A 17,270-nucleotide genomic window follows, 5' to 3' on the forward strand; every position below is an offset into this window, starting at 1 on the left:
CAACTCATCGTTTTGTCATTCCTTTCAGTTAACCTTAGTTATATCCAGTTTAGCATTCCCTGATAACAGCCTGACATGTCTGATAAAAATGACATTTGGTACACCTTAGATGGGGAATCCACAGATATCGCAGGGAAGTGTATATGTTACTTATATCGATCTGTGAGAGTTGTTATTTAATATGAACTAATTACTCTCCCATGGGATCCTTTTGCATGTAAATATGCCATTTAACTAATTATATTTCCTTTCTTGCATTCCACTCATTCTTGTAGACCAACAGAAAGAAAGTAAGTATTAAAAGTTGCTATTTGCAGATTATAGGAAAGTGATCTGAAAGTCTAGTATAAAGCACATTGTTCAACAGGAAGTAGGATTAAGAGTCTGAAATGTTCTCTCTCTCTATTTCTGTCTTTTAGAAACACAGATGGAAGCTTTTGTTTGTTTGTTTGTTTACAGCTGCTACATGAAACTCAATTATACAGTCAATTGAAGGTGCTGCTCAAATTAGAGTGCCGTGTTCCTGGCTTGAATAAGACTGTTGCTTCCAGTGAAGCCTCAATAACTGCATTTATTTATTAGACTAACAAACAAGGAATACAACGCATGCATGCAGGCAACCACACACACACACACACACGTCTGGAGCTCTGCGCTTTTCATTCATATTTGCTGAGTGTTTTCCTGCGCAGGCCCCCGGTGTTTTCTGCCCAGGAGCCCCCGTATGAGGTGGGGTAAGATTTGGAGCAACAGTATTTTGCCATCTGGATATACATTTACACATGCATACTCTTGCGCCCACATACAGATATACTCTTGTCATAACCCACACTGACAAACACCTGGACCTGGTTACTGGACTCAGACGAGAGCTGAACGCTGTGTGCGTGTGCGTGTGTGTGTGCGTGTGTGTAGCTAGGGTGTATGGGGAATACTGGGCTGGAGGTCGTTCAGTGCTGGAGGCTGTCTACATTTTCATTTTATTCTCTCTGACCCCTCGAAGATGGGGGCTTACTTTCCAAGTCTCAGAAATTAAAAGTAGACATGTTGTTGTTACAATAAGTCTCCATTATTTTCTAAATGAAATGACTGCAGAAAGAGTAGCGTTTAACTTTTCTATTTAAACGAGAGGTCCTATAGTTTACATTGTTTAAATGGCATCAGCCCAGACACTATGTCATACAATAGCATCAAATATTCACAAAGAGATGACAGATTATGCACAGTAGAATATTTAATAAATACTATGTTGTATACTTTCTTGATTTTAAAGCTTTAAAGGATTTAATGCCCTGGAAGATTGTTTGGTTTTAATGTAATATGAAATTAACTAATGTTAACTAATATAACATTTAAATAGCTCCCACTAGAGTAGAAGCATAAAGTAGCAAAGTAAAGTAAACATGCCTCAAAATTGTCCTCAGTAGTGAGGCAAAGGGCAGCGTTCATAAATTTAAACAACCCCATATGCACTGACCATATTTGCCATAAAGCACATTTCCATGTGCTTAATGGGTTTATTTCTGCCCGGTCACCTCACACCTGGGATACATTTTATTTGAGTACTTGAGTTCCACTGGAGGTTCACTATAATACATTGATTCTCTGGAGATGTGACTTTACAACTACTGAGTTTACTAAAACACAAAATTATGTCTAACCTGATGATATCAGAAGGAAGACAGTTGTATGGCATTTTTATTTGTGCCAACTGTGATTGCATTTGTTTACATCCGACCAGAAGGAAAAACAACTTTTTTTTTTGTACAAAATGTGAAGCCAAGGTTATTTCTAGCTTTTCAAACATATTCTGTTCATCAATCAGCAATCGAATTTAACCAAGACAAACGTGCGGCAAGAAGTAAATGTAGTTCATTTCAGCTGCTGCCTCCGTGCAAACTCCCACCACTAGACCAGATTCTCACTGCGCAAAGTTACATCCTGAATACCTCCAATTAACGCACCAGTCGGGCGCGCAGGAAATGTGTCAACAAACAAAAGAGCAGCAACTCCTGTCAATCAGTCACGATTGAAAACTGTTGGAACGCGTAAAGAACAAAGCTTCTCGTTAGTGTCTCTCGCCTCCACGTCCTACTTGAGCTACTCACCGTTTCTGTTGACTTCTTACCATGAGAGGAAAAGTTATTGCACTCGGGAGCTGCTCCGTACAGATGTGAGGGGAACTGTTTCCAAACCACACCGCCGACCTCTCTCTCTCTCTCTCTCTCTCTCTCTCTCTCTCTCTCTCTCTCTCTCTCTTGCTTGCACACACACACACACACACACACACACACACACACACACACGAAAACCTCAGCTCCTCCAAAAAAGGAGTATGAGGGGTGATTAATGCCACACAGAAGGTATTGCCTTAGCTGGAGCAAACTGAGTGAAGACCTGCTGCAGATGGATCCTACTCTACATGGCGTCTGTTTACTGTAACACTTCAAGGAGATCCTGACATAGGGTATCTTCCCTGAGATGCAGCAAGATAAATACCCCCCTAAGGTTGAGACACATGATGCAGAGGTGGTTGTGGTGGTGGCGGCTGATGACTCTGCTTAAAGCTGAGAAGGCTAATGCAACCCAAATGCAATACGGAAAAAAAATAGCGGTACAGAGGTACTTTATTTAAAAGGTTGGGAATAAATGTGTGTCACTGTACTAAAGGATAGAGATGACTAGTTGATGTCAACAAGTAATATCTTAATTTACTTATTCTCAAACATATCACTCAACTAATCCAATCACATTCTTTATTCTCACAGGATCTACTTTTTTGCTCTGATTTCTTCTCCCTGTGCCCTTTGAGTTTCTTCAGCTTTATGTACACGCTAAAATGAAAAAACTACATACAAAGAAACACAAATGCACATCGTTTATTAAACATTACAGTTCCAATTGTAGTTAGCTTTTCTTAGCATTTTGTATGCATCTGTATACCTTCGTCTACTGTTTCAGAATTATGTGAAATGAGTAAAAGTCAGTATTGTTGCCTTTTTTCTACCAAAAGTTAAACTTCAGATAAGACATTCTTCTCTATAGAAAAAACAATTTAAAAAAAAAACAGCCGACTACACAAGGATTATAGTCTCTAACATATTTGACCTTGTTTTCCTGCAGGCCAGGCAAGAAAAAGCCAAGTTTATGAAGCACACCACAAATAAATAATGGAATCCAGAAAAAAACATTGTCAAGAAAGGTCATTCTATCATAGCAAGGAGAAACACATACATATACATATTCTGGGCTTTATATTATTTTATTCAAAATTTAATTTTGTATGTATTTATTGAAGATTTATTGCCAAGTATATCACCCATAAATCAACACTACATTTGCCTCACTGCTATAAGGTAAAATAACTAAATGTAATGTTTTTTGCAATGCTAACAGTTTCACATGAAATCTAAAAAAAAAAATACATCAAATTTTTTAAAAACTATGATGTTGTTCTACGCACGTATCAAGGACAAAAGTTGTCACCATTGCCACAAGCATCCAGCTCACTTGCATTGAATTACTATATGAATAATGTTTTGATGAAAATGTTTATTGCACATACAATATTTGCAGAGTAAGAACTACAGCATCCAAACATACAAAAGACGCCTGAATATGATTGAAATTCTCTCTTAAAAGATGCTTATCAGACTGTTGAATCTGCAGCAACACATTAACACAAAGATAAATGCCTGCTCAGAAAATAATTCTCTCTGTAATCGTTCTCAATGGCTACGGATGTTTACTCTTCTTACTGCCTAATTATACGTGTAATGAGATTTAATGGGTTCGGGATACTTAATGCAACTATAAATCTTATGATTTGTCTACTGTCATGCTTCAAGATTAAACTCAGGATTAAGAAGCAAAGACGTGCATCACAATGCCTATTATTTATTGTCAGAAAACAGTTATTGCTTGTGGTACCACATGAATACTGCAAATAAAATTCAGATAAAGTAAAGTAAAAAGATGCTTTTGATATAAAATAGTGCTCTACTGCAAGATATTTTTCCGCTTACGGAAATAAAAGGTTATGTCTTTTGTCTAAGGGCTCTGGGTCCCTGTAAATTCAGTTGTTTATATGCATACAAGGCAGTGCTTATCTTATCCTGAATAGGAAGAGCCACCTCTTGTGCTTGTTTGAGTATTGCATGAGTTTCACTGATGGACGAACTTAAACGTCCTACATAGGATTTCCGCATTGACTACCAGGAGAGGACGGATGGCTTGGAAATTGTAAATTCATATTTTCAATGTGTAAGCATGTTTCTTGCAAAGAGGTTTGTCTTTCTTGGAGAAGAAGGTCTGGCCTTCCAGAGTGGTACAGCACACCTGAGGTGAGGGGAAAAAGCCCCCCCAAAAAAAACATTTTTTTATTAGTGAACTGTTCAGGATATTTTAAAAACCCTTACTTTTGTAATTCAATTTCTCCTTATTGTGTAGTCACTATGCCATGACAATAAAGGCTTTCTATTCTATTCTATTCTATAAATACCCAAACTCATTTACATGCATTGAAGAGATTTTGCAGTCAAACAAACAAAGAATGGGGGTCGAATAAACCTCACTGGCAATTAATTACTGTTTTGCCCTACACGACTCTTCACTTACTGCGCAGACAAAGCAAGTGTCGTGCCAGATGTAGCCGAGTGCCTCCAGGAACTTGTCACCGGCCTCAATGGGGAACTCGCAGCCATGGCAACTGCTCCCAAACAAACTGTAGAAGTCTATTTTGTGGACAAAGCATGACGTATTGGTGACAAACATTTATTAGTCTTTCCACAAAATCAGTTATCAACAGAGTCATCATCATCACTCGCCTTGTTCACAGTATGGCTCTCCATCCTCCAGGTGGAAGGTGTTGTTTCTGATTGGCTGCTGACAGGAAGCGCACAAAAAGCAGTGGACATGCCATGTCTGTTTGAGGGCATTCATCACCTCCTGTGAGCAAATGCAAATAATGCACATTAGTTGAAGGCACCAGCTAATATTGCTTCTCTGGCCATTATTTGCAAACAGTACAGTTAGGTATCAATAAAAAGGATCAATTTCTACCATCATACACTTATAGATGTATGTAAGTGTAGACAATGTGTCAGGAATTGTGCAACATGTCACAAAATGTTATGCCTTCTCTTTCATGTGGGGCCACATTCCCTCGCTTATAATAGATAAACCACTTTTCCTACCCTTAAACTGTGAGAACAAGACACGACAGGGGATCAATGGAAAATTGGTGAGCCAGAGTGAAATAAAGGATTAGAGGGGAAAGGGGTGAGAAAACCGGTTAATAAGTGGCCGTAAACTGGCTGAAGATGTGTGAGAAATGGAGGGTTGAAAGGGATTGAGGCCAAAGAGGTTAGAACATGTGAGGGATGAATGTCAGAGCTGGTACTGGAGCACTTTGGGTTCACCAACACTCTCTGGGCCTCTAAGCCTAATTTTCCAAAAAGCCCCACATTCTTTAGTTTCAGTGGTTTTCACTGCAGAACATTTGTAAAAAATATTTGAAAATATTTGGAGTTAGACCTGCATTGTAGTTAAAATGCAACTTTTAAAAAGTGATTTTTGATGAAACATACATTTTGAACTCCTTATTTAGTTTCAAATGGAAAATTCTTACTAAAATAAAAACAAATCACAATTCAGATGAAAAAGAGCTTTTGCTGGAGAGACTGGAAAGTAGTAAAGATAATGTAAAAAAAAAAAAAGTGTCAACACTGTGTACTGATTTGTGACGATCATAAGCTAAATGTCACAACCCAAATATGTAAAGGCTAAACAATTATAGTAAAATATTTGTCATGTGGGAGCTTATATCAGGTATTGAGTATACAAAAATACAATCACATATTCTTTATTCACACGGGAATGGGCAGGCCACTTCTATTTTATTTAATTATTAATTAAATCAGCGTAGTGTGTAGAATCCTTCTGGACACACACAGAGACAAACATAGACACACTTTGCTGATCTGTTTCGATTCACACGGACTCACCCCCAGTATCTTGGCCTGGCAGCGGCTGCAAACTGGAGCAAAGAACTCCTCATAGCAGTGTTCACAGTACACAGACCCCTTCTCTTCCACAAAGCCAGTATGTGCAAGGGACGAGCGGCAGTGAGCACAGTTGAATTCCTCCTTATGCCACGATTTCCCCATTGCTACCAGAAATGGCCCTCTGAAGAAAAGAAAAAAAGGAATAGGCAGAGACAAACGATAAAGGAAAATCAATGTTGAGATTTTTCATGAAGTTATAAAGTATCTTCATATGTCCAAAAGGTAGAGAAACCTTTCAGAAATCATGTGTGTGTCTAAAGGTCTGCTAGAAGCATCATTCTCTGCTTCCCCTCAAACAACACTTGAGCATCATCAACTGTGATAATCGGGTAAAGAAGGATAAAGACAGGAACTCCACACAAAGTGCTTGCTTTATAAACCCAACCATGGCAGCTATTAGCATGTGTGTGCCATCCTGCCATTAGTGTCGTGCAATACAATGCAACAAAGGCTTAATGAGATAATGCTGTAACACATAAATGGACTGAAACAAGAGGAAATCTGCAAGTGCAAATACATTTTCAAGATTATAGCTAATTATCTCAACCTTCATGGTTATTTCAAAGCACTGTCCATCTCCGCCGAGGGATTCTATTCACCATTCATCAAGATAATCCTCAAATGGGAGACAAAAGACTGATCATGAGTTGCTATCAGCTCATCTTGTGTGCGCCCGTGTGCAAGTGTAACATCGCTCTCAGGTTCGATTCACTGCAGATGCAACTTAATTCCCTCGTACCCTTATCTACATCTACAGTCAGATGTTTGCAGCGCTACAGTTTCATACACAGATTATTTACTCGGGATCATTCAATTCAATTATTTTAAGTGCCTAGCTGGGACACTGAATAATTGAGAAGTGGACATATTTTCCTTTGTTAATTTATTAGTGTACCTATCACCTTCTGACTAAACACTGCACAGTAGAAAAGTGCGATGGGATGGAACTACACTCTGAATGTCCACTGTCTTCTTCACCTAATTATAAGTAGGTGTGTGTGGGGGGGGGGGGGTTCCTGATGACAAACCCCATAATTTATATGTAATTCTGGAATGATTAGGATTACAAAAGAGATTCAAATAAATATTAATGGGATAAATTCTTTTATTCGCTTTAATATTTGCACCTCACCTGATAACCTTATTGCAGTGGGCGCACATGGGTGTACGAGTCCCAGCAGGCATGTGTTCTGCCATTTGGACAAGGGTGTCCTCATCTTTAGGGTGGGGCTGGGGCACCGGTCGGGGTGGGATGTAACCCTTCGGAACACTGGGACTCCCATTACCCGTCATAGTGAAAGATGGGGTGATCAGACCACGGCCTGCAGGATATGGAGTAGAGAGGACAAAGGCCATACTTATCAGGGAAACAGAAGGGGAACAAAATTATAGGAAGAACAGCAGATGAAAAATCAAAGAAGTGAGCACATAGAAAGGGCTGTCTGCATTTCCTGTCCAGGTGTGAAAGTCATTTGACCTCTACCCTCTTTGTCTCTACACCCGGTAGGTGTCAGGGCAGTGCATGCAGTTGGCTGATTCCTGCTGTCATAAAGAAGGATTCAAGTCATCAATCCACACATAGTCATTCACTCCGCCTATTGCAGTTGTGCATGCATGCACATGACCAAATGCACTACACACACACACACACATAGGCCACCAATACATTCCCTCTGCAAAACCACAGACACCTGGCTAAACATACAGGATGGCCTTTAATCTTCACACGGCTGTAGGTGCAGTGTTTTGTATGTGTGCATGGCGGGGCTGCTTTCGGAGGCTTCCTTCACCACTCCTTGTCATGAAACGGAGACTGGCTTACATTTAATGCCGGCGCTAGGCGGTATTCATTTTAGCGAACCTGCAAATGCAACATTGACATATCATCATGTTCTCATCTTGCATGATAATCCTGGTAGCAAATGCTCACTGTGCAATTATTCTTGCAGTAACTTATTCATATGTGATCATTTACAAATCGAACATGTTAGTGAACATTATCAGCGATTAGGAATCGGTTTCTCCTCTAAGTCTCAGAGCATCTCGCTATTAGGTCTTTATTTCGACTGAGGGAGCTACTTATTTCAAGTGCCCACAAGAATCCTAAATTCATTCTGGTTTGCCCTCCGGTCCTACGTAGGGTCACGATGGATGACCCAGTTCATTGGCATATCGTTTTTGCGTGGTCTTTTGATTCATTGTGAGTGTCTGGTGTTAGGTGGCAACCGTTTCTTTAATGTAATGACAAGATAATTTGAGGTTATATAATATTACAGTTTGAAGTTTCAAACTATTAGCAAAGGTGTCATTAATCACACAAGCAGGTGAAGCTGCTTCAGGAAACACCATTTGTGTGTGTGTGTGTGTGTGTGTGTGTTTGTACATTTGAACACCATTATAAGAAGTCAGGCTGAAACGATGACTTCAGTAACTGCAGCTCAGAATTCAAAATGGGTCGATGCCTCGTTCTGATTCTGCCTGATCTCTGGATTCTGTCTATTTGCCTGCTCCTAATCGGATTTGTTTGCAGGTTGGACTGTTTATGCGGTTTGGAGTAAAATACAGGTTTTGGATTCTATTCTCTTGTCGTGTTTTTTGGTTTCCTTCGTCAGTTTTGTTACAAGTAGTTTGCAATTGTGACCAGTATTTTGTTGCAAATATAAAATAACACAGTAATGAATCAACAATTTAATTCAAGAAGTATAATTATGTTGTATTAAAGAAAACTTTACTAATTTGCAGGTGAATCTGTTGCTAGATAATCATTGTAGATTTACAGTATAATTTGAAACTGTAAACTAATGTAAACATTTTAATTGATATTTTATTCTTTTTTTTAATCTTTTCTGTATAGGTTTTAAATGTTCGGTTGTACTCGCATTCAGGTTTTTCTACGTTGTTTTTCTGTAAGCGCTGCTTTGGAGAAAAAGAAGAGGAAAAGTCTACAATGACCTATTTTGTAACATATGCCACGCTTCAAAAATGGAAAATAAGGCTCTTTCCTGTTGCTAACTGGCTCCAATAACATTCAATCCAAGAGCAATAAATCAGTTTTACATTATGTCACAATTTGGAACTAAACATTCTCGCATGAGAAAATGTTTAACTACAGGGAGAAATATACTAACCCATCAAAATGTGTACTTTAAATAAGATTTTGTTCCTAAAGAAGAGTTTATTTTTAAGAAACTTTATAGGGGACATTTTGAGGCGCATATGCCACCATGACTTAGGATAAAACAGCAGCTCAGGCACCCAATTCTGATTACACCACCATTTCTTTGTCTGAAACATTTCCAACATGTCAATGGTAAAAGTAACCCCACCTCCCAACACACACACACACATTCTTTTGTTTGATTTGGCAGCAGGTTGAGGCAGTAATGTACGACTCCACAGTTTTCATATAGTAATTGGCTTGATGAAGAAAAACTTATTTTAGTGACTAAAAGCCATGCATTATGCTGCATTCCTTAACATGTGGTCAAAATGTTATTTTAGCCACTAAATAGGAGACATGATGATTATGGCTTGGTCCCAGCTCCATGAATTAGGCTCAATACATTTTGGCAAGAACAAGCGGTCATTGTGAAAGTGTGAAAGAGGAAATAAAAACCATTTAGGATGCTCTGCTATCAGGAACGAACAGCGCATCCACGGCCCTTACCCTGGGCTGCAGCAGGTCCTTTGGCCATCGTCTTGACGACCGCAAAATCATGGCTGTTCAATTCTGGCTCCTCTCGCTCATCACTGTAGGGAGAGACAAAATATAAATAGAGTCATGTTTTTTAATCAAATGCCTTTATTCCAAGCACAACAGTTAAACTAAATGTATTTCAAAATGTATGGAAATTGCAAAATCCAAAACTACTCTTCGCATCACGCCCAATCAGCATCCAGTCGTGGATTGCCCAATAGCAGCAGTTCATGCAGCTCATCGTGTCTGTACTGAACACTTTTAACTGTTGCTAACCAAACTAACACTCCCAACCAAATACATTTGAGATCCCAGTGTAGTCACTACCTCTATAAGAAAAGAGAACTAAAACGACAGGGGGGAAGAAAAAAAAAAAGACCAGCAGAGCTATTTTTCAAATTTCTTGTCAAAACACAGCTTGACAGATTCCAGACCACCTACTTGCTGACAGACCACAGGCAAACGTGGTACCAACCAAAACACAGCGTGCAGCAACAGCTGAAACAGTCCAGCACTCGACTTCACAGCAAACTTCCTACGTGTATCTACGCCACGAACAAAAACATTTGCCCACATGTGACTTCCACAGCAGAGCAGAGTCCCAGGCCTCCGATCTGATGGATAGGTGACAGGTAGCGTTGGACAAACCCACCCAAAACCTGAGACAACTTAAAAATGAATGTAGCATGAGGCTCATTCTAGCAGAGAGATGCAGTGTCTAGCAGTGTTAACCACAAAAAGAAGACAACATCCTTACAAATACGATTTCACCACATTGTGGGCATCGACAGTGAGATATGCAACTGTGCAAAAATAATTCACGTCCGTTATATTCGAAACGTTTCACTCTCAGCGATGGTTTGTGTGCTTCTTTTCAGGTTGTGAAGCAACAGACTGAAACAATGATCTTGCATCTGCAGCGTGGCAGGCCATTTTCACAGGCCCCCCCAAGAAACTAAGCTAAATTTCACATTTTGGGTCAAAGGCTGAGCAATTTTAAGTGGCTCCGCAGCACAATTTAGTGTCAATCACACTAAATGCTGCCAGAAAGCAAATTGAAGTGGCAACACTGAGTGAATGAGCTCACGGGTCAGGCAACAAAGAAGATAGAAGCACAGAGCAAAGATTAGTGCTAAAATAGGTGTTCGGTTCACAGGGAATGATGCTATGGAACATTTTGTCTGTACAAACATTATTATTCTTTATTATTCTTTTTTTTTATGGGCAACATGCTGTTCTCTCACAGATTGTCGCTCATGACAAAATGTTCTCTTGCAGAACAAAATATATGAAAAATAACCCCCCCCCCCAATTATAATCATAATGCAAAATGCAAAATGGTCTCTACTTGCTGTGGGGTTTTTTTTGTGGTTTTTTTGCAATGCTCTATTTTTGGCTTTCTTGCAGTGATAGTGCTCATTCAGCTATCGTAGTGGAAGCGAGATAAATAAAAGTTTGGCCCTAGAGCCTCAAACCCTCCACTGCTTTTTTAAAAATTATATAAAATGTATATCCTTTCTATGGGGATCAAGTGCATGTGTGTGCGCTTTTATGCGTTTGAGAATTTGTGTGTCTATCAGTGGCAGCTGAAGAGCCTGGGTGGGCCATTAGTTTCTGCCCAGATGTATTACACATGTAAATGCATGGTGGTTGCATCGCATGCCAACAGTTGGTTCACCGTCTTCCCCTTGTGCCCTGCCTGGTGGGGCTCAAAGGAGACAAGTGTTATGGCAACTGCTGTCATAGTTACTCTGAGTTTTGTCTGTCTAAAATGAAAAATAAAGAGTGAAAGTGAAATGTTCTGGCTTCACTTTAAACTGTGGCTGTGGCCCAATGGTATTGTAGATGGTCGGTGGTTCGATCTCCAACCTCGCAGTCCCCATGTCGAAGTAACGTTGGGAAACATACTGAACCCCACATTTCTCCCAGTTGGCTCCCAGTGATGGTGTGACGTAAAGTCCATCTTGTTGTCACACAGCTTTTACTTGTAGTTATGATAGTCATATTAAAATATATTGAATGGATACATGATTTGGAAAAGGTATAAAATGCAAACTCTCTTCAACAGCGATAAAATAAGCTACAGTGTGATGACAGGGATTGTGATAAACACTCCCAGTGGGCTGTTGTGTTCGCATTGATTTCGGGTAATCAGCTTTAGTCCTATCTGATACAGTCCTAATCTATGTGTCTGCAGTCTGTTTCCTATAGAGAGAGCAATCTCTTTTCATTCTCATTCTCATTCTTATTTCATTCTCATTCTCATTCTTAATGTTTTTTTCTTTCCTTTTTTGTCTGACAGAAGGAGCCGGTGGATATGATGCATGCTATCGTCTGAGATTTATTAGACTTTTAGCCAGTATATAATTTGCTACAATCCTTCACTATACTATTTACAGTTTGTAAATAAACATTTTAAAAATTATGATTCCGGTAATTAATCAGTGCGCCATGTTCACAGCTTTCTTTGACCCTTTTCAGATTCCAGGATTTCAACGTCGAGAATCAAATGTTCAAGAATAGTCATACAATAGTGAATTATGTAGATCTGGAATATTATTTCTTATTAATATATGTCATTAGATTGTGCCATTGCTTAATCACTTGCTAATTAATCATATTCACATATTTCTCCATGTTGGAGTGGAAATGAGACAATCATTCGGCATTATTCAGCACGATGGTCTGTAAAGAACAGGAACGTCTTCATCCACATTGTGCTATTAAGCTATTAGTGTTCTTGATTAAAGTCTAGAGTGCCATTCATTCAAATTATCTGAGTGAACATTCATTCCCATTAGCGATGCCAATTGGCTAACAACAGGTGACAAGTAGAGCAGGAAATAAGCAGGAAATACTCCCCGGTCTGTCATTCATTTGAGCCAATTACAGCACAACTCGTTAATATTCTCCACCAATCAGGCCTATTACACGGGAACTTAACTTTATTCTACAAGCCTGTGATTGGTTGATTAATGAAGTCTGCGCTGCTCTGATTCAATAGCTGGTTAGAGCGCTGACCATCTGGACGTACTGGGTCGTGTACAGAACCTTGTTATCTGGAGGGATAATCAAAGAGGGATATGATGAGGGAGGAGGAGAGGAATGTGTTTATCTTCTTTGTATCTGACTTCCCATCTTCACCTTTTCACATAAATAAAGTGAAACTTTGACATTTACACACGCGGAGGATTCACTGCCTGCCTCTGCTCCGTCGTCATCCCTCTCTTTATCCAAGCTAGGGTTTACGTTCAACATTACTGGATACGCTGACTTCTGGTTTGCTGCTATTAAACCATGAGGAAGACAAACAAATATAAAAAGGCAAATTTCACACCCATGCATTTACATAAGTAACCCTTTGTGTGCTGGAGAGTCATAATAACTCATAAATGTGTTGGTTACATATGAAGAGTCGGTGAATGGCCCGTTAACATAGCTGACCAGCAGTTCTGTGCACCACACAACGTGGTCCAGTCATTCTCTCTCTCCCTCTCTCTCTCTCTCTCTCTTTACATGTGTGCAGTTGTGCCAATGACTGATCTGTGTGAGATGCTGCCAGGATGTTTCCCAGTGACCACAAAATGCCATAGCTGGTGTGAGACATATGGAGCGTGTCTTCTGGTGTTGGCAGAGGCTGAACAAGCACAGCTTCTTCTTCTTCTTTTTTCCCACTGCCATGAATAGGATGTTCAGTGAAAGCGCTGTTTACACCACATGTTAAAATTAGCTCCTTATTTTATTTTAATAAAAATCGTCTATCCAATTGTCTTCAGGGATTTTCTTCCCCTTTTCTTGTTTGCTGGGGCTTTCAAACAACTATGTGATGAGTATCCGCTGATTGCTAAAGGAACCTCATATTCTCTATGTATATATTCATCTATTTGTCAGTTTGTTATCAGAATTTTGTCGGCAAAACTGTACTAAACTGTTGTTTTTTTAAATCAGATCCTGACTCTAAATTACTAGATCCTGTCTTGGCCCGCTGACTGAAGTCAAAGTGCTTCTTCTTCTTGTTCCTCAAGGGTGGTGGCACAGCTTGAATGACTGGACTGATGACCAATGCTACACAGCTTTATCAGGTCTGCTGCGATGAGATGCTCTAACAAGGTAATGGCACAGTAGGGAAGGTGAGGCAGGGGGTGGACAGGAAATCGTGATGGTACCAAGACATCAACTGTGAAAAATAAAAGAGAAGGAAGGAACAGAGAAAACACACAAACTCCCCAACTTGCTTGTAATTGTTGTCATGATCAGTCAATGAGCTCTAGACTGAAACTTATCTGAGTCTCTCCTGACATCTAGTGGCAGAAAATGTCATTGCTAGGGAAAGGCTTATTAATACATTTTTAAAACACCCCTAAACCTATTTGCACCTGCAATATTGGTAGTTATGTTATCTGAAAGAGCTGTTCTGGCGTGGAAAGGGACCGGATTAGAGTATTCAGTTGTTGGTTATGTCCTCCTGAAACAAGTCCTTGAGCAGGTAATAAGCTAAAAACAGATCAACAGCTGTGGTGTGTGTCGAAACAGGAATCTAAAACAATGTAGGGTGTTGTCTTGCAAAATCAGTGTGTTGTTTGGCCTTTGAAATTGTGACGGTTGTATTTGGTTTGAGGTTGAACCAGATATTCTGAAGGCACGTTGCCAAAGTGCTTGCTCTGGTGGGTCAAGTTGGGTTCTGTCTTTCCCTGCAGGTCTTTCCCTGCTAATCCTGTAAAGTGCCTTGAGATGACTTTCTGTTGTGAACTGTCGCCAAATAAATAAAACAGAATTGAATTGAATTGAACTTCTGTCTTAGATTTGCTGACACAACAAAAACAGAGCCATGTGAAGGAACTAAGGAAACATGGGAGGGAAGAAGGAAGGAAGGGAAGGAAGGACAGACCAGAGACAGAGAAAAGGAAACAAGTAAAGAAAATGTCAAAAATTACTTTATTGCTACAATATAGACGTTTTCTTTTTTCAAACTCAAAAGAAAATAAGTTCCAGCCACAAAGCTATATTCAAATTCCACAATCTACCTCTGCAGCAAGTAAACATGGTGATGAAATACTTTAGAATTTTTTTACATAGCCAGGGCCTCAAAATAATACTTTTAAATTGCAAGCCATTTATAGCATTTATAGTAGTCACCTCACGTAAAATCAATGCTTAAAAAAATAAAAATAAAAATAAAATCAATCAATCAAAAAAAAAAAAACAGCAACAATCTGGACTGCTACATCCCCGCAACTTAATGAACTATAAGATATACACGTATGGCAGTTCAGGCTTAAAATTATTTTGATGTGATTTGAAAAAATATAGTTATATAATAGTCAAAATAATATAAATGAACGTCATAAACTCGCAAATGCATTTGTGCTCTCGTGCAAAACAAGACCATAGTTGCTATTTTTCTAAATCCCTTTCAACAAAGCCCCTTCCCTTTTCTTCTTACAACCATCTGTATTACAGCAGACGCTGACGGTGAAACAATAGAGTACTGTAATGTACCACATTTGCAAAGAGCATCTCATCAGCTCTACTGCAGAGCCCTGTCAGGGAGGCATGGGTTATCTATTTCTACATTTCAGTGTTAGAATCATGACACCTCATGTTTAATAATGAACGTAGACTGAATAATTCATTCAACTCTAGCTGTGCATCTATTGTCCCTTCTCATTACTGAGGGACATCCTGCACAAACATACGGTATATAAGGTCTGTCTAATGCATGCGCTGCAGAGGAGGCTGGACTTTGGACTTTTAATAACAAATCTGGATGACATGTATTCCATCTTTATTACTGTGGGAAATTATGTTACTCGAAATCACACAACAATTCCACTGATAACGTATTGAATGTCTCCCTGTAAGTTTCTTTTTTGTCTAGTTTTTCACAGATCAATACTTCAGTAGCAGACTCCTTCGTGATTAAATCATTCCTGTCACTCCAAGGAGCATATCTTTAATTAAACTGGGTACGGGCATTTTCAGTAAGTTCTATATTAAATTACAGTAAATTATAATCAAGCACTCACAAAGAAATCCAACATAAAAATATAGTCTGATATGAACAGACTACAGATGGGGTGAAAGCTGGCGTCTAACCCTGGCGTCTACCGGCGAGGCTTACGCACGCCGTCAGCCTGACCTTGATTCATTTCACAGAGTTTTCCTTAAACATTTACTCTACTCTGCTAGTTGCTGTTTGTCCTGATGGTAATGCATTTTCTCTTTCTAGAAAGCTTAATGGGAGGAATATCCAATCACGTTTGCCATTAAAAAGTAACATGAACGCTGCTACTATGTCAGATCAGCAGTCTTTTCAAACGACAAATGGCTCACCATTAGCTAGTTTTTAGATTCGGCAATAATAACTTGCATGTTCATTTACTCAAAATTCAGGCCTCGGTTCCGACCAAGTAAGAAACACAAACGCACACACGCACACGCACTCGCACTCCAGAAGTTCCTTTGCAAGCTCTCACTTTAGAATGCTGTATTGCCTTTATTTCCATCATTCCACAAACTGTCAGCAGTCAAACTGATATCGTGCATACAAGTACACACACAGGCAGACAAATGCACGCACGAGAATTACACTCATGATGTCTACTGGACATTGAGGGTGCGAGCGGACACTCCGTGGTGCCAGTCCCTCAGCTCGGTGTACTTAGGACCAATCACCAACCGAGTGGCGATCTTGTTCGCCCTGCGATCAGAGGAAGAGAAGAAAATACACAACAAAAGAGAGAAAGTAAGGCTTAAGGAAAAGTAGAGAAGGTGACTTGCAATCAGCCCTGTGAGCCACGCCACAAGGGAATCATGATTATAGAGTATCAAGTGTTCAAACGAGAAGCCGATCGCACTGCGGGTTATGATGAGGTGGGGATGGGCGTTTGTGCTGCCGTCATCACAACCGAAAATGACAGGCATAAATACAGACGGGAAGAAAGTGGGAATATCTTCCAGATGCATTCACCTTAAACGATGCCAGCATGCATTAATTCAACCGTAAACCCACAGACCAGGAATATCTGCTCATTAAGACATGGCCACAGACACACACAGCAATCGCATGTATCGCCACAGGCCACTGGAATCCACAGACAGCTGATGGGAACATGATTATCAACACAATCACAGGTTACACAACATGCAGCACTGCAAGGCTGTCACATCCACAACCACACAACAAGTAAGACACGCACACATCCCTTCGTTGGTGATGCCCGTGTTTGGAAGTTCCGTTTTCTGAGAGGAAAATCTCATGAAAACTGCACTCCGGACTTGTTATTCTATTTTATTCAGTGCCCAGAGGTCTGGCTTTCGACTTGAAGGTTCAAATGTTATTCATTCTCTTCAAGTCTAGACGGGAGGATCACGCAACACCAAAACAATTCCCACAACTATGCCACAATATTTGAAGGCCGTTTCTCTGTTTCCCAATAAATGTAGTATTTGACGCTGTCAACAAAGTGGGTTAAAGATCACATTTTATGGACTATTTTATGGTAGCA

At 39.7% G+C, this 17,270-nt stretch overlaps 1 protein-coding gene across 1 annotated transcript; it reads right to left on the reverse strand.

Annotated features, from left to right (window-relative positions):
* Positions 1-2,876: 2,876 nt before the first annotated feature.
* Positions 2,877-16,462, reverse strand: LOC137916227 (PDZ and LIM domain protein 5-like; the record flags this gene model as incomplete). The annotated part of the gene is made up of 7 exons (XM_068759307.1): positions 2,877-4,338; positions 4,618-4,733; positions 4,827-4,947; positions 6,006-6,186; positions 7,198-7,387; positions 9,733-9,815; positions 16,367-16,462. Coding segments are annotated over 7 exons (877 nt in total), but the record flags the coding sequence as incomplete, so codon positions are not given.
* Positions 16,463-17,270: the final 808 nt, after the last annotated feature.

Source organism: Brachionichthys hirsutus, unplaced genomic scaffold (genome assembly GCF_040956055.1).
Source record: "Brachionichthys hirsutus isolate HB-005 unplaced genomic scaffold, CSIRO-AGI_Bhir_v1 contig_656, whole genome shotgun sequence".
Classification (NCBI taxonomy): Eukaryota; Metazoa; Chordata; class Actinopteri; order Lophiiformes; family Brachionichthyidae; genus Brachionichthys; species Brachionichthys hirsutus.